Here is a 21,293-nt window from a genome sequence, read left to right on the forward strand (position 1 = left end):
TTAGTAAAGTGCAATGAAGGTGTTAAAAATAGAATTTCCAAGGCCGAGGTTGTTTTTTCACAATGGAAAAAAGTTTGGAAGAATAGAAAAAAAAGTCTCTGAACCAAGATTATAATATTGGAAGCTACAGTGATGAAAGTGGTCAAGTAGGGTTCTGAAGCGTGGGCCCTCCGAAAGACGGAGGAGGATTTGTTAGATGTTTTGGGAGAAATTGTCTACGGATTGTTTAGGGTATCCGAATGACTGACCTTATCTCAAAGAGTAATTGGTTAGAAAAATGTGGCTAAATCCTGCTCTCTATGGCTATAATACGAATAAGGTGGATATGGCTAGGATGCGTTCTGCAGATAAGGATGACAGATTGCCAAAAATAGTCCTTTTCGGCCAATTGTCTAGGGCCAAACGAAAAGCTGGTCCTCCCTGAATGGGTGGGAGGATGTCATAAGAAAAGATTTCAAGGAAATGGGAACTTCCTGGGAGGGTGTAAAGAAGGAGGCTTTGAATAGATCGGGGTGGAGGAGGAACATTCCATCAGTAGCAGTATTAGGGGACTGAGCCTCGCTCGGTGAATCATATTTTAGACATAAAAATGATGTCCGGCGTATCCTCCCTGCAGAAAATTCACCCCTTCCCCGTGGAAGACTATCCCCGCGGAAATAGTCGTACCATACCCTGATCCAGACAATTTAAAACTTTTTTGTGTAATGTTCCTAGATTTACTTGTATTGAAATTAATCTTTTCTATTGTTTAATCAATTCGTTTATTGGTGCCTCTGAACTATGCAAAGGAAAACAAACTTACTTTACTAAGATTTTAGCCCAAAATAGCAATATTTTTAGCTGAATATATTGCAAAGATCACTCTCAAAGTTCATTTACCTGTTCTGTTAACCTTCAAGGTTCAATTGACCTGAAAGGTGGCAAACTAATTAAACAATCACTGCATGCAAATTGGAGATCAAATATAATACCAAACTAACCAGGGCGTTTAAGAATAGTAATGACGTGATTAGCAGAAATGGCTAGTATGCCAATTTACAGAAGAAAAAAATGTGCAATTATTGTAGAATTATTGCTTGTTTAAAGATATAAATTTTCTCAACTGCTTTGTCACTTAATAGGGTATTTTTCGGAGTGGCAATGTCCTATTCTGTCGAAAAAAGTCTTTCCACTGATGCAAATGATAAAGCAGTATTTCACTGGCAGATGTTAAAGGGATAAAACTCTAAGTTACGCAGTCCTCTGTTTCTATCATCAAAATAACTCATCAGCTGCACTTTATCGGCTGCATTCCTCTCCTGGACTTTCTCGCCAACTTCGGCACTAAAGACGGCAACAAAGCAAGTCATCTAGCAATGTAGCGACATTACCAAAGTAATATTTAACTCATATCCAAACGTGGTTTTACCTAGCTGTTTTAGAAATCTAGACGGATAGACTGTGTGTTATAGACTGTTCAGAAAATTTTAATTATGTAATGATAACCAAAATGCGAAGTTTTGCCTGCGGTAGTGAATCTATTACATCAGATTTTGTAGTGCTGTACATAATCATGTCTCCTGAGAAGATGAATTAAGAGGACTCCTATCAGACCTTATTGTATCAAACCTGGTCATCAAAACTAGTAATTTAAATCTTGTGCAAAGCTTATACAGTCAAACCTTAGTTATCAAACGTTTCTTGAAGGGTCTCTATAGCGGAGTTCCTCCAGGGCCAACGGCGACTACTTTCCCATCCAGTACTAAAGAGGTCTCACTCAAACGTCCTTAGGTTTTGATTACAGGTTTGTCGTAATGTGTTTTTTGGACGACATCGTCTTCTTCGACTGTCTGGTATTCAGTCGTAAGCTCTGCGAGGAAGGCGGCTTTGTTGCTTGTGAAATTCGTGTCCCATATATATCCGCTTCTTCTTCCTTAGAATAGCGGTAATAACAGGCCCATTCTTTCACGAATTTCAGAATTGCTGAATCTCTGTTGCCTAGTTATGTTTGAAATATTTCTCAGGCACATGTTTCAGGATGGAAGAATCCTCTTTTTGAGGCGTCTGCTCATTTTCATTGAATGAAACTGCAATTGTCTAAAAGTGTTTGTTGCTGTGGTTATAAGATTCAGCATTGCCCCAATATCAAAACAGAAATAAAAATAACCTAAAAAAACGAACGTTGTTTTTTCTTTTTTCTTTATCTGAAGTTTGTTTTGTTTTTACTTTGTAATTAGGACTTTAATCCAGACATTTTTTACTCTTAATTTACTTTTGTGCACTGACGACGGTCGATCGGTGGTCTCGACCAAAAATATCTGCATTTTTATCCATCTTTTTTGAATGGTTGTAAATATTTTAGTTATTTCTTCTTCACAATTTTCTTTCATATTGTCGTGCATAGCCAGTGTGGCTATGGAAATATTTTCTGATATTTCCCTATTATTCTGTAGTGCTATGGATGGTTTTAACGTTCATCAATAAACATTTTTTACTTTAAGAACGTCTAAAAATTCATGGCTATTATTTCCGTTCCCAGAAAAAAATTTAAATCAAGAACCGGGTAGATGTAGTTTTTCATGCCAAAAACGGCTGAAGGGGGCGATTTTTCTCGTGAATGGCATGAACAGGATAGAATATTCGATATTCGACAAGAGGGATTCGATAATTCGACATGTGAATAATTTGACAAGAAATTAAAAGTAATGTATTATATGTTAGTCAGTCGGTTTCTTTCATCTCTTATGCAACAAATGTCAAAGGGGCCACCGCAGGATTTATTTTTGGGGAATGTGATTTTTTATTAATTATTAATGCGATTTTTTTTATTAATAAGCTTGTTTTTATAGGAAGATTCGTCTTGACAAAATTAAGAATGTAGCACGACCTCTTGTCCAAGAAGAAGGAAGGGAAGAGACTGTACTGGAAGAGGTATTTCTTTTTTTACTTATACGCTTTTTCCTATTCTTTCTCTCTCTCTCTCTCTCTCTCTCTCTCTCTCTCTCTCTCTCTCTCTCTCTCTCTCTCTCTCTCTCTCTCTCTCTCTCTCTCTCTCTCTCTCTCTCTCTCTCTCTCTCTCTCTCTCTCTCTCTCTTTTTTTTTTTTTTCGGTTTAATAATAAGACAAATTAGCTTAGAGTCAAGCGTCTGAGCTCAATTTCTGAAAAAAAGCACAATTACGAAGCTTGAAAAAAAATGCCACTAATTTGACTTTCCCTGATGCTAGATTCCACTTTTATAAGTTGTCCATACTCTTTGGCCAAAAATCTAATACTACATGTTTATACTTAAGGAGGATGAGGATAAAGAGGCAGAGGAGGCAGACTATGAAGAGGAATTAGAGGATACTGTTGGGGCTGGTCAGCCGAGGGCAAAGTCATCGAAGTCGTCCGGTCAGGCAAAGCTGAAGTGGAAAAATATTGGTCCAGAACATTTGAATCCAGATATAGACCCTGAAACATACATCCTTCCTACTTTCTTAGGTAAATGATTTATTACTAGCTTATTTATTAATTGGTCTCATTTACAAAAAATTTCTATATTTTAATATGTTTTTTGTTTTATATACGGTATATATATATATATATATATATATATATATATATATATATATATATATATATATATATATATATATATATATATATATATATATATATATATATATATATATATAAAATGAGCAATAATTGTATATATATTTATTTATGTATATATGTATAGATTTTTCTCGAAAACGGTGCCCCATATTTTTGGGAGGATTGGCAACCTGGGATTTTCTGGCCTAAAAAAAAACGATCTAGATAGGTCATGATTTTGAGAAAATTTGTTAAGAGCCTTCACGAAAGTGAAGAGCAAAGAAACGTGCGATCAGAAGACATGCGACAGCGAGAATCAGAACGAATTATCAATCAGCGAGAATCAGAACGGTTAGAAGACATGTGACATCGAGTATCAGAATGAGTCACAAATAAAAGTGAAGAAGGAAGAATTGTGTGGTTAGAAGACAAGCGACAGTGAGAATCAGAACGAGTAAAAAAGTAAATTGAAGAAAAAAAATGTTATGTTACAAGGACAACGTCGTTGTAATCTTCGATGCCAACTATTTTTGGTATAAAACCCAGTAATAACCTACAAAAATACCGTAAATTACGCAAATGTTAATTACAAGTCATTGGAACCCTTCAACATTGCAGGTATTCACTTTGGAGCCCTCTATTTTCCCAAGGAAAGAATAGCAAACAAAGGTAATTCATTTGGAGGTTGTGGCTTGCATGGTCGAATTGCATTGCCACCTCCACAATTTCCAAACGAATTGGTTTGCCTTTTTTAGGACGTCACTTTCTCTATAAAGTGTTCCCCAAACGACTCCGAAACTTGAGCTCATGTTTTGCTCTAGGTTCATTCAACATACGTGATGATCGTACCATCAATAGTCGTAATGTTTTAGCTTTAAAGTAGCTGGAGAAATGCATCATGAAATCAATTTAAAGGCACTTTTATCACAAATCACTGAAGGTGATTTCGAACCCCCTTCATATGGTCAAATGTACCTTTTAGACCCTGATGAAGCTGTTGAAGAACTTCTCGCACATCCTTTGAATTATGGGATCTGTCTTAACCTAATGGATCTCTTCAAAGAAATATTGTGAGACACAAACAACTGTGCCAAAGGTTACGAGAAAGTTGGAGAAGTGGAGGATTATGTTAATCAACATGATGCTTCACTGGGACAACAGCCTCCGATTTGCCCCTCTATTTCACAGTGCCTGATTGAGTCGATTATAGACGGTTCAATTTTCAGTGGTAATTTAATTAAGGAATTATTTGGAGAATTACTATCAAATCAAAATTTCGATTTAATGAAGGATTGCGTTATTTGAGCTTTGCTCAACAAAGAAGCTAGTAAAATAAATGGGAAAACTGTCGATTGCCTCCCAGGAGAATACAAATAAGAGTTATGATTCTGTAAAAGATAAAGAGAAACGAGCAATTGAATTCACTTCAGGATTTCTCAATTCAATTTATACTGCAGATTTGCCACCCTGTGACTTAAAAATAATAACAGATGCAATAATTATGCTTTTACGTAACTTAGATATTTCAGAAAGGACGTGGAATGGAACCCGTCTTATTGTTTCTTAATTATGTAACAACATAATTAAGGCGAATATAATTGCTCCTGAAAAATCAGGAAACGAATTTCATATTTCTCGAGTTACGCTTGACTCTAGTAAAGGTCAACTTGGATGCACTGTTCGACTACATCAATTTCCACTTTGACCTACATTTCCAAGGACAATACATAAGTCGCAAGGCCAAGCTTTCAAATTTGTTAGCGTCGACCTCCGTACTTCCGTTTTTAATCATTTTATGTTTTACGTGGGATATATATATATATATATATATATATATATATATATATATATATATATATATATATATATATATATATATATATATATATATATTTCTTTTGCATTGAAAACAGCTTAGCAGAGATCTTTGCCAAAATGTCTGCTTTGTTTTTTTAGATCACATCTTCCCAGTACAGTATAAGAACCTATTCAAAATCCTCAAACTTCTATACATATCCTAGGGCTCTATCCAAGTAATAGAGAGTCCCAAGAATAGAGAGTCTGAAAGTCCCAAGCTGTGAGATACAATTCCAAGATCATTGGAAGAATTCCAAGGATTGTCCTGGTTCCGGCTTGTTACTTACGGCCGTATGAATAATTAAAAATTTGGTCGCCAAAGTAGAACTTTGCACGCAAAATTATGTACATTCAGCTTGTATCATTAATGCAAATAGACTGCTTTGTTCAGCTTTGTGTATACTACTTGCGAAAGGAAAACTTTTAAAAATACTAAAAGAATAGGAAAAATATACAGAAAATCAAACAAACTAGCCAAAACCTTCACTATGCAATAAATTGGATAACAATGAAGACCACATTGCATATTCATTATATAAATAATAAAAGGCTATATAATTATATTTCTCTTTTTTTTTGCTTTTTTAAAGATACTTAAATTTATACCAAACTAAATGAATATTTCGGCTCTATGTCATATATATATATATATATATATATATATATATATATATATATATATATATATATATATATATATATATATATATATATATATATATATATATATATATGTATATATATATGTATATATATATATATATATATATATATATATATATATATATATATATATATATATATATGTGTATATATATATATATTATATATATATATATATATATATATGTTGTATATATAATTGCGTTTGGGAATGTCTGAGAAGCACTGAAATATCTTTTTATTCAGTGGGAAATTGAGCCAGAAATACTGATTTTTTTTTTCTGGAGAACTAATTGGAGAGAAAAAACACCTTAAGAAAACAATTCTTTCTTTATAATATGCAGAATAATCATAGTTAACACATTTTGCATGCAGCTAAATTTTACCTCAGTTATTTCAGTGTTTTTGCACTTTTTCCAAGAAATTCATCAGTTTTCCGCAATATTTTGTTTAATTTTGAAAAGTCTGCTAAATGCAACACTCAACTCATAATTCCTACCGTGTTTCTGAAACAGAGCGTAATATATGTTTTTTTCATAGAATTGTCTTTAGGCAATAGATTTTTTTCATTAATTTTGTCTTAACGCCACTGCATTTGCTTTAACATCCTTTACAAACAAGTTTTGTAAAGGGTGCTCCGTTTCAAGGATGATTCAAAACTGAAGAAAGCTATTGAAAAAATGATAAATGAATTAGAAAAATTGGAAAAACTTTGAAACAAGTGAGGATAAAGGTTAGCTGCATGTAAAATGTGTTAATTATTATTATTCTGCATATTATAAAGAAAGAATTGTTTTCCTAACATGTTTCCTTCTCCCAAGCGCAAGTTGTATAATATCAATTATTCATTCTAAGAAACTTTCATTTTCAGATGCGCGTGCTCATTTTGAATGTATTGTTGACAACAAAGCAAGGTATCATATCTGGGTACGTAATCTTTGCAATTCTTTTATTCTTCTTTTTCTGTTTTAGAACACACACACACAAATTTTCTATATTTCGTTATTTACAATTTTTGATGCCACGCTAACCATGACCAAATGAGAAAGCGTCGGACAACGGAGAAAAGCGAGATAAATCACAGTCAGTGAAAAAAAAAGAGAAAATACAAAAATTTTTCGATCAATATCGCCGCTCAACCATCCTCATTGCAGTAATAAGAAGAGAAAAAAAAGGATAAGAATCAACAGGAAAATATAAAAAGACAAGCTCTAAAAATAACAATAAAATGAAATTCGTGTTTTTTAGCAATAGTAAAGGAGGCAACTCTTAAAGTTTTTAAAGACGACTCAAGATAGAAGGGATAGTATAGAAGTTGGACAGTAATTATGGATGTTAATGTTGATATCTTCTTTAGTAATTGGTAATTATTGATATTACTCACCTTGATTGACCTTTTCTTGACTATTATAGATCTTTTTCACTGTAATTACTTTCTTTTTCCTGAAGAGGCATTGGACATGCTGTTTTCTAGACATGCAAGAATGCACTATTGGAGATCCATGCATTTAAAATGTCACAGCTATAACAAAGAGTTTGTTTTGTTGCTGTTTTTTTTAAGTACAGACTTTCAGAATATGTTAAAATAAATCAAAAGACACTATGAGCATCCTTTGTCCAAAGACCGTATCTGTAATATCTCAGGAACGGCTTAAAGGTATGACAAAAAAATTGTAACCAAGAAAAACGAGGATAATTCCAGTTAATGACAAACAAAGAATAGTCTGAAATATTTCGGTCCAACCCTTCCCTCAAGTACCCTTACCGCAAAAAATCGAAATAAGGAAGAAAAAAAAAACTTCTAAAATGTGTCTTGTTTTAATTCCTCCTGAAGACATGTGCTGTGTTTTTTTTTTTTTTGTCATGAAAAAAAGAGGTTGAAACTTTCAATTTCGTCCATTTCCTTTGTTTTTTAGACGGGTTTTCAATTAAACAAATTAATCTCACTTGTAATAAACTTAACCACTAATTTGAAAGTCCATCATTGCCTAACGAGTTAAAATCTTTATTTTATTTATCTTTGCATTTTGAAAAGGAAATTGGGAATGAAATGATACTTTTATCTTATAAAGATGGCAGATCCTTTCAAGTGGCTGGGTAGTTGAGCAGCAATTGAATGAACAGACGAACTCGCCGTACCAGAGTCCTTGGAGCTTTATTTTTCCAATTTCTGGTATCATAAAATCTAGTATACAGCCTCTTGTATACTAGACAAAAAACGCATTTCCGGGACATAAATTGTCAATTTTATCCTGGATGAAGGAGGGTCCTTTGCACTGATCTGTTGCGTTAAGGAGAATACTCGTATCCCACATCCCTGTGCTGCTTTGTTAAGCTGTTCCCAAAGCGAGAATCAACAGGGTAATGTGTGTTGAGTTACACTTCGATTCTCCTGATCCGTATTGCCCTGCTGATTCTCCCTTTGAGGACAGCTTAGCTAATAATTATAATAATTATTTTTAAATCGGGGCTGAAAATCTCTTGATAATAGCTCGAGAATAGCTTAAAAAAGTGGCTTTGGCAATTATCTCGAAAGCAGGGTGGCAGCAGCGAGGTCATTTGACCTCGAGGTAAGTACGAATACATCTAAATATATTATATGTTCTAAATATACATATAAAATGTGTCTAAACGTATTCCTAATATCAACATTTCGTCTAATCTTGTTATAATACAATGTATTTTGATTTTGGATAGTTGAGTGACTATTCTACATTAGTTGACAACACAGCAACTGTGTGTGCACTAATAAAAAACAATATGCACCAATTTGGTTTTGCCAACGTTGCAAGATGAAATTATTAAGGCAACAAGGAAACTGGCTAATATACATGTCTTGAATCTAAAAATACAAAACAAAGTTTGGCTAAGATTCTCCTGGGCAAGGGCCTTCTAGGGTATGAGCTTATGAAGAAGCTATCTGCATACTTGTCATGTAAAGAAGAGGTGAATCCATCAACGTTGCCAGTAAATGTAGATAGGACTATTGGTTCACCCAAACGCCCCCTTTTTGAACCTCAAAAATAGTTATTTTGTCGGGTTTTTTTCTTCTTCCTCTTGTATCTATTTTCCTTTATCCCTACTTTTCTCTTTCTCAGCAGCCATACAGCTGTGGTTAATTTGAATTTGTGTGAAAAAAATTAAATTTAAGATATTGCGAGAAATAAACATAAGGTGAATTTTAAACCAGTGAAATAAAAGCTGTATAAAAGCAGATATTTGGGCAAAGACTTCTCCTAAGCCCTCATCAGTGTGAAAATTGATTAAAAGAAACAGAATATCCACCTTGATAACAAATAAGCGAAATATGTAAGAATAAATAACTGAAAATGAAAATTTCGGTATAGCGTGGTCTCAGTGTTGAAAAGGTCAAAGATTATAAAACATAACAATTTAGGAAAAAAGGAAAGATTCTAAAATCAAAAAAGAAAGTTACCGTTTAAATTTTTGGCCTGTTTCAACGCTGAGGAGGTTTTGTTGTATGCAGGTAAAATATTCGTTTGATTAATTATATTTTGCTTCTTCTTCTTAATTCTAGTTTTCTTTTATTATTCTTCTTTTTCTTCATACTGGGCATAGATTCGTTGGTCTCATGACTTATTTCTTTGGTTTTGTGACGTTAGGCCAGTATAGTAAGGAGGAGTATTTTTACCATTATTTTTATTTGGCACGCTGTATGAGTTTTTTTTCCAAAGCTAAAGAAATTAATGTCCGAGAAGGGATTATTTACCAAACATTAAAATTTCAGTCTCGTCCTAGCCAAATAGATGTGGCTCTGTTGCTGCAATGTGTAGAAAAAGAAGGAGAACTCATGTGCATCAAAAATGAACATTTGAGGCATTTGACGTGTCGATGGGTGGCTAAAAAAGGTGAAGAGGGTCTCCCTGAGAGGATCGAGCTGCAGCTTAGTGGTCATATTGACAAATTAAAAGATCCAGTTGTTGTAAGTTTCTTATTATAATGTTCAATTCATTTCTATAATTCTATTGGGCCTTTACTTTGTGCCTTTAACACTGTTAATTTCAGTAGGGAAATCAGTTGGGTTAATTAAACCAGTTTGGTTGGAAGAAAATTATTTAGAACCTTAATTTGTTCCTATCTTGGAAATGTCTAGGAGCTAGTCAACCTTGTTCCTTCTTCTTCTTGTTGTTGGATTACTTGAAGACACTAATGCGTACTCTTCATGTAATTCTGAGCCCTATGACACCTGGGATCGAAAGGGTCTCATGAGAGGATTGAGCTGCAACTTAGCGGTCATATTGACAAAATAAAAGATCATGTTGTTGTAAGTTTGTTTAATGTAGTATTCAATTCAGTTCTTTAATTCCAGTATGCCTTTACTTTGTGCCTTTAACACTGTTAATTTAAGCAGGGAATCAATTCTGTTAATTAAAACAGTTTAGTTGGAAGAAAATTATTTAGAACCTCAATTTCTCTCTTTCTTTGAAATGTCTAGGAGGCTGTCAACTTTATTCCTTCTTGTTCTTCTTGTTGTTGGAGACGTTAATGCATAGAGTCTAGAATTATCTGAGTGATAGATCATATGAAAACAAAAAGGTTGCCGACGATTGTCCTTTTCGGCCAACTGTCTAGGGCTAAAGGAAAGCAGGTCGTCCTCTTCTTTGGTGGGAGGAAGTCGTAAAGAAAGATTTAAGGGAAATGGGAACTTCCTGGGAGTGTGTAAAAAGCAAGGCTTTGAATAGATTGGGATAGATGAGGAGCGTGCTTAGCTGTGGTGGCCTCGGGTGGCTTGGTGCTGCGGTGAGTTATTAGTAGTAGCAGTAGCAGTGATACATACTCCTCATGTAATTTTGAGCCCTATAGCAGCTGGGGTTGAAAGGGTCTCCATGAAAATATTGTCCTGCAGCTTAGCGGTCATATTGACAAATTAAAAGATCCAGTTGTTGTAGGTTTTGTATTGTAGTATTAATATTAGTTTTGAAAGGTCCATTTATGGACTGCTTTTCTATTTTACGAAATTTTTGAAGGAAAATCGAGAAAAATTTTGAGTAATGTTGTTTTGGAGCATTTTTGTGACTAATAGGCTGCCTTTCTGCTTTGAAATAGTTTTGAAGGGAAATTTGACCTTTTCTTTTTTGTAGTATTTAACAATATAAAGCTAAGAGTTCACATCATATCTTCATGCTAAAACGTTCAAAAACGTAAAAATAGGACTAGGTAATAATAGTTGTTTTTTTTTTAAGTCCATTCAAAGACTGTCTTTCTGTTTTCACATTCTGAAGGAAAAATTTAACGATTTTTGTAGTTTTTTTTTTTCACTAAAGCTGAGAGTCAACCACATATTTAGACGCTGAAACATCCAAAAAGGCAACAGAAAGACTACGCCTTTTTTTTAATGCCTTTTTAGAGACTGTTTTTCTATTTTTCAGATTCTGAAGGAAAATCTAGGAAACTTCGACAATATTTTTTTTATAGTATTTTTTGCTGGAAAGTCAAGAGCCAGCCACATGTTTTGATGCTAAAATGTCCAAAAATGTAAAAATAGTGCTGTGTAATATTGGGTTTCGAAAAATACATTTAAAACTACCTTTCTTTTTTTTAGAAAGTTCTGAAGGAAAATCGAGAAAAATTTGACGCTTCCCTTATGGATGTGGATAGCCCTACCTTAGCAGTGAATTTTTTGGAAAGTGTGTCGCAAAAGACATAATGGCCAGAGTAAGTTTAGAGTTCCTTTATTTAAGAATTGGGCAGAATATAAACAACGGCACATACGGGCATTTTTCCGAGGGTACTGAGCCTGTAGAATTTTTTTAGAGGGCTGAGGGGCTATGGTCTAAAAAACTTTTTGTTAGAAAAGCTGCCCTATTTATGAAAATGTCACAGAATTTTGACGCTTTATATATATTTTTTTTCTTCTATTGGTGAGTGAAAGGTGAAAGGGAGTTCTCTAATTCCTTTTTTCTGTGTGTTCTTGAGTGTAAGCAGCAAGTCGCACACACCCTTGAATGGCTTAGAGGTAGCTGTACATGGGAAAAAGAGTAATACAATAGCAAGACAAAATCAACTGAAAAATATAGGGAAGTGTATAGGAAAAGGCAAAAGGGTGAAACGTAATAAGGTAATTCAGCAAAATAGAGTAAATAATGAATACTTTAAACTTCCCAAAAATGACCAAGAGAAAACATACTAAATTTATTCCTGAGGGGAAACACATTGTTATAGTTCCCTAGGAAATTAATTTTTCAAAAAAAGGCTTTTTTTACTCAGGAGAAACATATTTGCTTCAGGAGGAACATGTGTTTATGATTCTCATGGAGATCACTTTTTACAAATTTTTGTTCGCCTCAGGAGAAACACATTTGCCTCAAGTGGAACACATTTTTATGGTTATCGTGGATATTAATATAAAAAAGGTTGTTCTTTTTATTCAGGAAAAACGCATTTACCTCAGAAAAAAAAATGCCTGAAAAGAAACCAATTTTTATGATTCTTGTAGAAATTGTTTTTCACTAAAAAAAAGTATTTTTTTCTCAGGAGAAACACATTTGCCTCAAGGGAAATACGGTTTTATCGTTCCCACAGAGTTTACTTTTCATAGCTTTGTTTTTTTCATAAGGAGAAACACATTCGCCTCAGGTGAAACACATTTTTGGGATTTTCGGGAAGATTTAATTTTTTTTTAAGTTTTATTTTTCTCGAGAGAAACACATTTGCATCAGGAGAAACACAAAGCCACAGGAGAAATGCATTTTTATGATTATCATGGGGATTACTTTTTGCAAAATAAAAATTCCCAGTTAAAGTAAGGGCGAAGCTAAAACTTAAAACGAACAAAGAGTATATTGCTTATAGTATGTGCAGCATATATCTATAATACTAACTCAAATATGCCAATTCATGATATTTTCCTTATTTTTCGAATTTTGAAAAACTAGCGCTTTGCTAGAATTATAAAACCCACTCGAAAAAAAAACTGGATGTTTTTGCTAGATCACCTTGGTATGACAAATTTTTCTCAGTAGTGACTGTTTTTTGTTTTTGTTTTAAACACGATTATAAAATTCGTGGTACTATTGGCTGTGGTTCAATCTTTACTAGGTTGCAACTATTGCTGCAACCATGATAGTGCGTATATAATTAATTATATACGCAAATATATTCAAAAATTTCTTCAGGTATGTACAGCACGCATATGAATGGTACTTACAAATATGTCTTTGCTGAGGAAAAAGACCAATATAATGCATTTGCTGATATCTATTGAGCGTAATGCTGGAGCCTATCAGGGCAAGGGTTATAAGTAATGGCCTGAGGGCATTTAAGGTTTATATAGAAAGGACGATCGTATAAACTTCGGAGGGGGAAATTGCAAATCTGCAATCTTATTGGATTGCAAATCTGCAGTTTTATTGCCTTTTTTGAGATTCAGAGTGATCGGAGGGTGGATACCCCCCCCCCCCTCCGCACCTCGTATTTTCTCAAAATGCATCTGATAGAAATTTTGAAATGGTAATTTGTTGTCGAAGAAACTTTGAAAACAGCTCATTCGATAGAAAATTGAAAGAGCCAGTGCTCTTTTTGATAGGCAAAAGTGATTTGCCCTGGGGGCAAAATAAGGTATATATAGAAAGGGTGATCGTATAAACTTCGGAGGGTGCTCGTTGGATTGGTAATCAAAATTTCTAGTGCCCGTTTTAATATTCAGAGTGATCGGAGGGTGGATACCCCCCCCCCACAAAAAAAAAAAAACTCGTATATTTCCGAAATGTAATTGAGAAGTTTTGAGATGGTCATTTGTTGTCGTAGAAACTTTGAAAAAGGCGCATTCGATTGGAAATTGAAAGGGCTAGTGCCCTTTTTATTAGTCAAAAGTGATTTGAGGGAAACAAGCCCCCGCCCCCACGCCCATCAATTCCCAAAACACATCTAATCAAAATTTTGAGATAGCCATTTTGATCAGTGTTGTTGAAAGGGCTGAAAAATTATGTCTTTGACAACCTCCATACCTTCTCACGACCAGAACGTAATTTGCACTTTACTGAAATAAAATGGCTCTGGATTGTCAGTTTTGAATACATATGCTGATATATATTCCGTAAAGTTTTTAATTTTAATTTATTAAAGTTATAAAAGTTAAAACATTTTAAACGTATTTTTTCTATAATCATACAATAAATAACTGAGTCAAACTTAAAACGAGCAAAAATTAACATGAGTAGGGCCGACAACCCTATGTCTTCTCAAGACTAGAACATAATTACACTTTAATGAAAACAAAATGCGTTTAAAATGTTTTCACTTTGTTTTTACTTGTTTAAATGTTTTAACTAGATATATGAAGGGGGAAGTCCTGAGACAGCCATTTTGTTCAGCATAGTAGAACGGTCCAGCAACTGTATTTTTAGGGATATTAGGCATGTCCCCCCCCCCAATTATGCACTTGGCCCATTATCCTTAAAACTAAATGTTGCTTTAAAATAAATCAAAAGACATTGCGTTTATGGTTGTCAATAAGACACCTCAGCAATATATTGAGAACGACTGGGGGTATTAAGTTGAAACTTTTTGGGATACTGCTATTACTACTTCTGCTTTTATAATTTAAATAAATAAAAGAGTGTAAGTGCATCCAGGTTGTCAAAGAGCATAGATAGATTCTTTTGGGAATTAAATAAAAAAAACAAGTTTTTTAAACTGAAAGTAAGGAGCGACATTAAAACTTAAAACGAACAGAAATTATTCCGTATATGAAAGGGGCTGTCCCCTCCTCAACGCCTCGCTCTTTACGCTAATGTTTTTTATTGTTTTAAAAAATAAAGTTGTGAGACAGAGTCAAACTTTGGCGTAAAGAGTGAAGGGTTGAGGAGGGGACAGTCCCTGTCATATACGCAATAATTTCTGTTCGTTTAAAGTTTTAATGTCACTCCTTACTTTCAGTTTAAAAAACTTGTTTGTTTTATTTAATTTCTGATCGTTTTTTAGTTAATGCAGCTTTTATTTGTATAAAAATTTTACTTTTCTTTTGCTAAATGGATGTTTTTACAAATTAACTTACGTAACTAACTTCTATATTCGTATATTTTTCTTCTGGCAAAAAATACAGAGTTGCAGATTTTTGCAGATATGAGCTTGAAACCTATGTAATAGGGTTTTCTGATACGCTGAATCTGACGGTGTGATTTTCATTAAAATTCTTTCACTTGTAAGGGATGTTTCCCCCCTCTTTAAGAAATCGAATAAATTTTCTCAGGCTCGTAGCCTTTGATGAGTAATACTAAACTTAATAAAATTTATATATTTAGGATCAGCATTATAAACACATTCTTTTGATACATCAAAATTTGAAATCAAAATTTCGTTTTTAAAAGTTTCGATTACTATTGAGCCGTATCGCTTGTTTTTTTATTGTTGTTTTTATTGCGTATATGTTATTACTTATATGAAGGGGTTCTCCCCTTATTCAATACCACGCTCTTTACGTTAAGAATTAAAGCAAAATTTAATTCACAAACCCTGAATTACAAAGGCCGTTTAATTAGAATAGATAGCTCTTTTGAAAACACTAAAAAAAAACTGTGGCGTAAAGAGCGAGGTATTGAGTTGGGGGAGAACACCCTCACATACGTTATAATTTCTGTTCGTTTTAAGTTCTAATATTCCTTCTTACATTTCAGTTGAAAAAACTTGTTTTTTTTTATTTAATTTCTGATCGTTTCTTAAATAATGCTTGGAAATCCGGCGCCCCCTTCATAGAAATGTCCCTTACCCCAAAGAAACATCCTCCACGGAAATATTCTCCAGAGTAACCCCCTCCTCTAGCCCCCCCGCTCCAGAAAAATCCTTCCTGAAAATGGTTGTATACTTCCCAATAACCAATAAATAATGCTGGCAAGTCCGGTGCCCCCTTCATGGCACTTTCCCTTCCCCCATGGACACTTCCGTCATGGAAAGATCCTTCCATATCGCCCCCGCCCCGCTCCGTCCCCCACCGCCCAGAAAAAATCTCCTCTGAAAAAGTCTGTATACTTCCCAATAACCAATACTATATGTTAACATTGAGTAAAGTTCATAACTTTCAGCCCTCCCCCTGGGGACTTTGGGGGATCAAGTCATCCTAAAAGACATTTTTATCATATTTTCGACCATGCTGAATAAAATGGCTATCTCAAAATTTTGATCGGGAGACTTTGGGAAAAAAATGAGCGTGGGAGGGGGCCTAGTTGCCCTCCATTTTTTTTGGTCAATTAAAAAGGGCACTAGAAATTTTAATTTCCGTCCCAATGAGCCCTCCAACGATATTCTAGGACCACTGGTTCGATACTGTCACCCCTGGTAAAAAAAAAAAAAAAAAAAAAAAAAAAAATAAACACGCATCCGTGATCTTTCTTCTGGCAAAAAATGGAAAATTCCACATTTTTGTAGATAGGAGCTTGAAACCTCTACAGTAGGGTTCTCTGATAGGCTGAATATGATGGCGTGATTTTCATTAAGGTTCTATAACTTTTAGGGGTCTTTCCCCCTTTTTTCGAAAATCAGCCAAATTTTCTCAGGCACGTAACTTTTGATGGGTAGCACTAAACTTGATGAAAGTTATATATTTGAAATCAGCATTGAAATCTGATTCTTTTGATATATCTATTGGTATCAAAAACCCGTTTTCTAGAGTTTCGGTTCCCATTGAGCCGGGTCGCTCCTTACTTACCGGCTCCTTATTGAGCCGGGTCGCTACCACGAACTGTTTGATAATTTATAGTTTTATTTTTCAGGACAACTTCAGAAGCTATAAAATTATATTAAAAAAAAACTATGTGTCAGGATTAAAAATTGTGGAAAAAGTTTCTCCAACATACAAATAGCAATCAACACTAAGGATTTTGATAGAAGAAAATCCAGTAGACGTAAAATATTATTTTTTTCTTGAAAGATATTACATCAATAAAAAACGAACAGAAATTAATTTAAAAAACTTTTTTCCATAAGTTTTTCAAAGAAAAGTAAATAGCCCCATTAAGCCAAAAATGAGTAAAAATAAGGTCAAATAATCTTCCAAGCGTAAAACTACCACAAATTACTATCAATAAATAAACGAAACTCAAAACGAACAGTAATTACAGAAAATGTCGAATCAAACTCAAAACGAGCAAAAATTAACATGAGTAGGGCTGATAAACCTTATGCCTTCTCGATACCAGAACACAACTTGCGCTTTACTGAAAACAAAATACGTTTGAAATGTTTTCACCTTTCTTACTTTCATAAATTAAAAATTATGAAAACCTTAAGGAAGAAATGTCAGTATATGTCAATTAACCTGACAATCCACGGTCATTTGTTTGTTTGTTTTTGCCAGTAATTTGACAGTACTTTTCCCTCGTAAAAATTCTAAAATTAACAGTCTGTTGATTCCCAAAAACAATAAGTATTCAACGAAAAGCTACGTTTTTTAACTGTTTAGTGCCATATGTTTTAACCACAGTGTTGCGAATGATGTAACCCATTCATAAATGGCGAATCATTTTACTTGTAGTTTTTCACGTGGTCACTCTCCCCACATGAGAAGTTAATTAAAAAATTGACCAAGCGGACATTTATTGTGCTTAAAAACATTTTCCCATGGCATAACTTTTTGCCCTAAATCCATTCCTGAAGGTTCTATTTCCTTATTTTGGATGTGCTTATTTGCTGGGGGGTACAGAAAGTCTTCACGTTTTATTTACAAAACAAATCGTGGGGGTGTAGGGGTGTTCGATTATACCCCTCCCCTTCCGTCCCTTCTATTGGTCTGAATTTTCATATAAATGTTTTGTATTCTCTTTTATACTGCTATGAAATAAAAAAACTAGTTTTTTTAACTGAAAGTAAGGAGCGACATTAAAACTTAAAACGAACAGAAATTATTCCATATATGAAAGAGACTGTCCCCTCCTCAACCCCTCGCTCTTTACGCTAAACTTTTTTATTGTTTTAAAAAATAAAGTAGTGTGACAGAGTCAAACTTTATCGTAAAGAGCGAGGCGTTGAGGAGGGGACAGCTTCTTTCATGTACGGAATAATTTCTGTTCGTTTTAAGTTTTAATGTCGCTCCTTAATTTCAGTTAAAAAAAAACTTGATTTTTTATTTAATTTCTGGACGTTTTTGAATTAATGAAGTTTTGATTTTGGCTCACCGTACATGAATAATTAGAATGAAATTTGTATATTAATTTTACTTGTTTTGGCTAAATGGCTTTCTCGAAATTTTTTGTTCTGACGTAACTTACGAACTAACTTACGTAACGAACTTCTATATTTGTATGTTTTTACTACATATATTAGGGAGTTTACCCCTAGTCAATACCTCGCGCTTTATGCTAAAGTTCGAATTTTGTTTGGATCACAAACCCCTGAATCACAAAGGCCGGTTAATTGGAATAGATAGCTCTTTTGAAAGTACTAAAAAAAACGTTAGCGTAAAGGGCGAGGTATTGACTAGGCGGTGAACCCCTCATATACGTAATCATTTCTGTTTGTTTTAAGTTTCAGTGTTGCTCCTTACTTTCAGTTGAAAAAACTTGTTTTTTTTTAGGCTAATTTAATTTCTGATTGTTTTTTAAATAATGCTGGGAAATCCGGCGCCCCCTTTATGGAAATGTCCCTTCTCCCAAAGAAACATCCTCCATGGAAAGATCCTCCCCCTTAACCCCCTTCTCTGACCCCCCCCCCCCCACCAGAAAAAATCTCTCCTGAAACGTCTATACTTCCCATTAATCAATACTATATGTAAACAATGGGCAAAGTACATAACTTGCAGCCCTTTCCCTGGGAACTCTGGGGGATTAAGTCATCCTCAAAGACATATTTATTAGATTTTTGACTATTCTGAACAAAATGGCTATCTAAAAATTTTGATTCGGTTACTTCGGGGGAAAAATGAGCGTGGAAGGGGGCCAAGTTGCCCTCCATTTTTTTGGTAACTTAAAAGAGCACTAGAACTTTTAATTTCCGTTCAGATGAGCTCTCTCACGATATTATAGGACTACTGGATCAATAAGATCACCCCTGGGAAACTAAAAAACAGAACACTTATCCATGATCTTTCTTGTGGCAAAAAATACAAAATTTCACATCTTTGCAGATAGGAGCTTGAAACTTCTATAGTAGGGTTCTCTAATACAGTGAATCTGATAATGTGATTTTCAATTGGGTGTCCTGACTTCTAGGGGTTGTTCTCCCTTTTTTTTGAAAACAAGCGCAAATTTTCTCAGGCTCGTAACTTTTGACGGGTGACACTAAACTTAATGAAACTTGTATATTTGAAATCAGCATAAAAATCTGATTCTATTGATGTATCTATTGATATCAAAATGCCGATTTTTAGAGTTTTGAGAGTTTTGGTTACTATTGAGCCAGGTCGCTCCTTACTTACAGTTCGTTACCACGAACTGTTTGATAAACTTTTTCTAATACTAGATACTTATAATACTAGATATAATACTTATACTACATTATAATACTAGATACTAATACTAATCCTTATAAAACTTGAAAATAAAATATTTGTGATGCGCTCTCTGAGGATATTTATAATAATAGACACGACGAAATTATTTAGATTTAGGGTGTTAAAGTGTGATATGGATTGATCATGGTGTTTTTTATGGCAAGGGCGTGTTTTTTTCTCGCCGTCGTTTAACTTGCTCGTAAACAAGTTTCAAGTTTCACTTATTAAGGCGGCCGTTAAACTAGAGATGTTGCTGGGTTTTGTGTAACAGATAAATATCATTTTTATGTGGTAGTATTTCAAAGTAACTATTTATTGCTAATTTTTATTTTTTTTTTTTTTTTTTTTTTTAGTGATAATTTTATTTATAACTGCATACTTATAAACTACCTATTATCTTTGAACTCATTCTCTAGGAGGTACAGAAAGTTTTCAGTTTCTATGGTATTTCTGTCGATCCAAGGCACCTGGCATTAGTCTCCGAGTACTTAACAATCCATGGCGATATGAAGGGGGCACATAGAGCCAATTACAAGTATGATGAACCTTTGCAGGCAGCATCCTTTGAACAAGGCTCGGCAGAGTTTGTCCATAATGTCTTGCGAAGTAAGTACATAAGCTTGCATCTATTATTACTACTACTGCTAAGAACTCATTGCAGCGCAAAACCGCTTGAGGCCAAGACAGCTGGGTGTGTTCCTCCTCCATCAATTATTTCGAAGCTTTGCTCTTTACTCCTTGACATGAAAATCCTACCTTCTCTAAGTCTTTTTGTGAATGCTTCTAGGCTCATTTCAGGCATTTCAGATTCTCTACCTCCCACCCAAAAGTTTCAAGTCAAGCTTTGCAGAAAATATTGATTTTTTGAAAATCTAAAAGTTTGATCATATGGGGAAAGATTTAGAAGGATCTGGACCCAGAGATTTAAGAGATTTTGGATTTAAGGTCTTTTATTAGGTGACCTCAACACCAAGGCTGCACTATCTACCTTTAGGATCCCTTTTGCTTCCAGTGGGATCTGTTGAGCAGAGGCATTAAAAATAGGAACACTAGAATCTCGGCTTATTGTATTAGTTCCTAATCACCTGCTTAAGACCAGACATGCTACTCTTTTAACGTCTACTAATGACAACTAGTGACGACTAATACTACTAGTTACAACTCATTGCAGAGTCAAGCCGTCTGAGGCCTAAATCGTTGCAAATGCACTTTTTCTGTCGCACTACTGTATGTTCATGGCTTCACTCTTTCTCTTGATATTCCTACTTGCTTTGAATCTTTTCTTATGACCACGTCCCACCCATTCGGAAAGGTTCTGCTTTTTCATTTGACCCTGAATAGATTGCGAAAAAGCATTTCGAACTTGCGAAAAATCATGATTTTTAGCCACTCATCATCCTTCATCGTGAAAATGTGGTCTAACCGTCTTAACCTTTTCTTCATTATAGCCCTAAAAAGTGGGACCGAATCACTTTTTTCGTAAGGCTTATTGTTTAATAATCGGTCTTTTGAACAAATGCGTTGAAATATCCTTAAAAAACTGCTCTAGAAAAAACTTAGCCTATTTTTCTCAAACTTTCAAAGTACCCATGTTTAGAGTCACACTTAAATACTGACATACCTTAACTTCCAGTATACTAATCTTTAATTAGAAGGCTTATTTTCTTAAAATGTTTTTCTTTAACTTTTACATCTTTGAGGCTTTTCTACTTAGTCTTACTGTAAGCTTGTTTAGGTATGATCTTTATGGGTAAAGAGCATGGGTTTCTTATAAGA

General features: G+C 34.2%; 1 protein-coding gene across 1 annotated transcript in view; it reads left to right on the forward strand.

The window, feature by feature from the left end:
* The window catches only part of LOC148954274 (DNA-directed RNA polymerase I subunit rpa1-like), a 128,651-nt gene extending 108,578 nt beyond the window's left edge, over positions 1-20,073 (forward strand). Inside the window, 6 exon segments of the mRNA XM_089086218.1 lie at positions 2,829-2,910; positions 3,271-3,460; positions 6,948-7,003; positions 9,825-10,019; positions 11,640-11,752; positions 19,934-20,073. Coding sequence (XP_088942344.1) covers positions 2,829-2,910; positions 3,271-3,460; positions 6,948-7,003; positions 9,825-10,019; positions 11,640-11,744 — 628 coding nt within the window. The 3' untranslated portion in view covers positions 11,745-11,752; positions 19,934-20,073.
* The last annotated feature ends 1,220 nt before the right edge of the window (positions 20,074-21,293 follow it).

Source organism: Artemia sp. Qi Xiang Cuo, chromosome 3 (genome assembly GCF_049724085.1).
Source record: "Artemia sp. Qi Xiang Cuo chromosome 3, ASM4972408v1, whole genome shotgun sequence".
Classification (NCBI taxonomy): Eukaryota; Metazoa; Arthropoda; class Branchiopoda; order Anostraca; family Artemiidae; genus Artemia; species Artemia sp. Qi Xiang Cuo.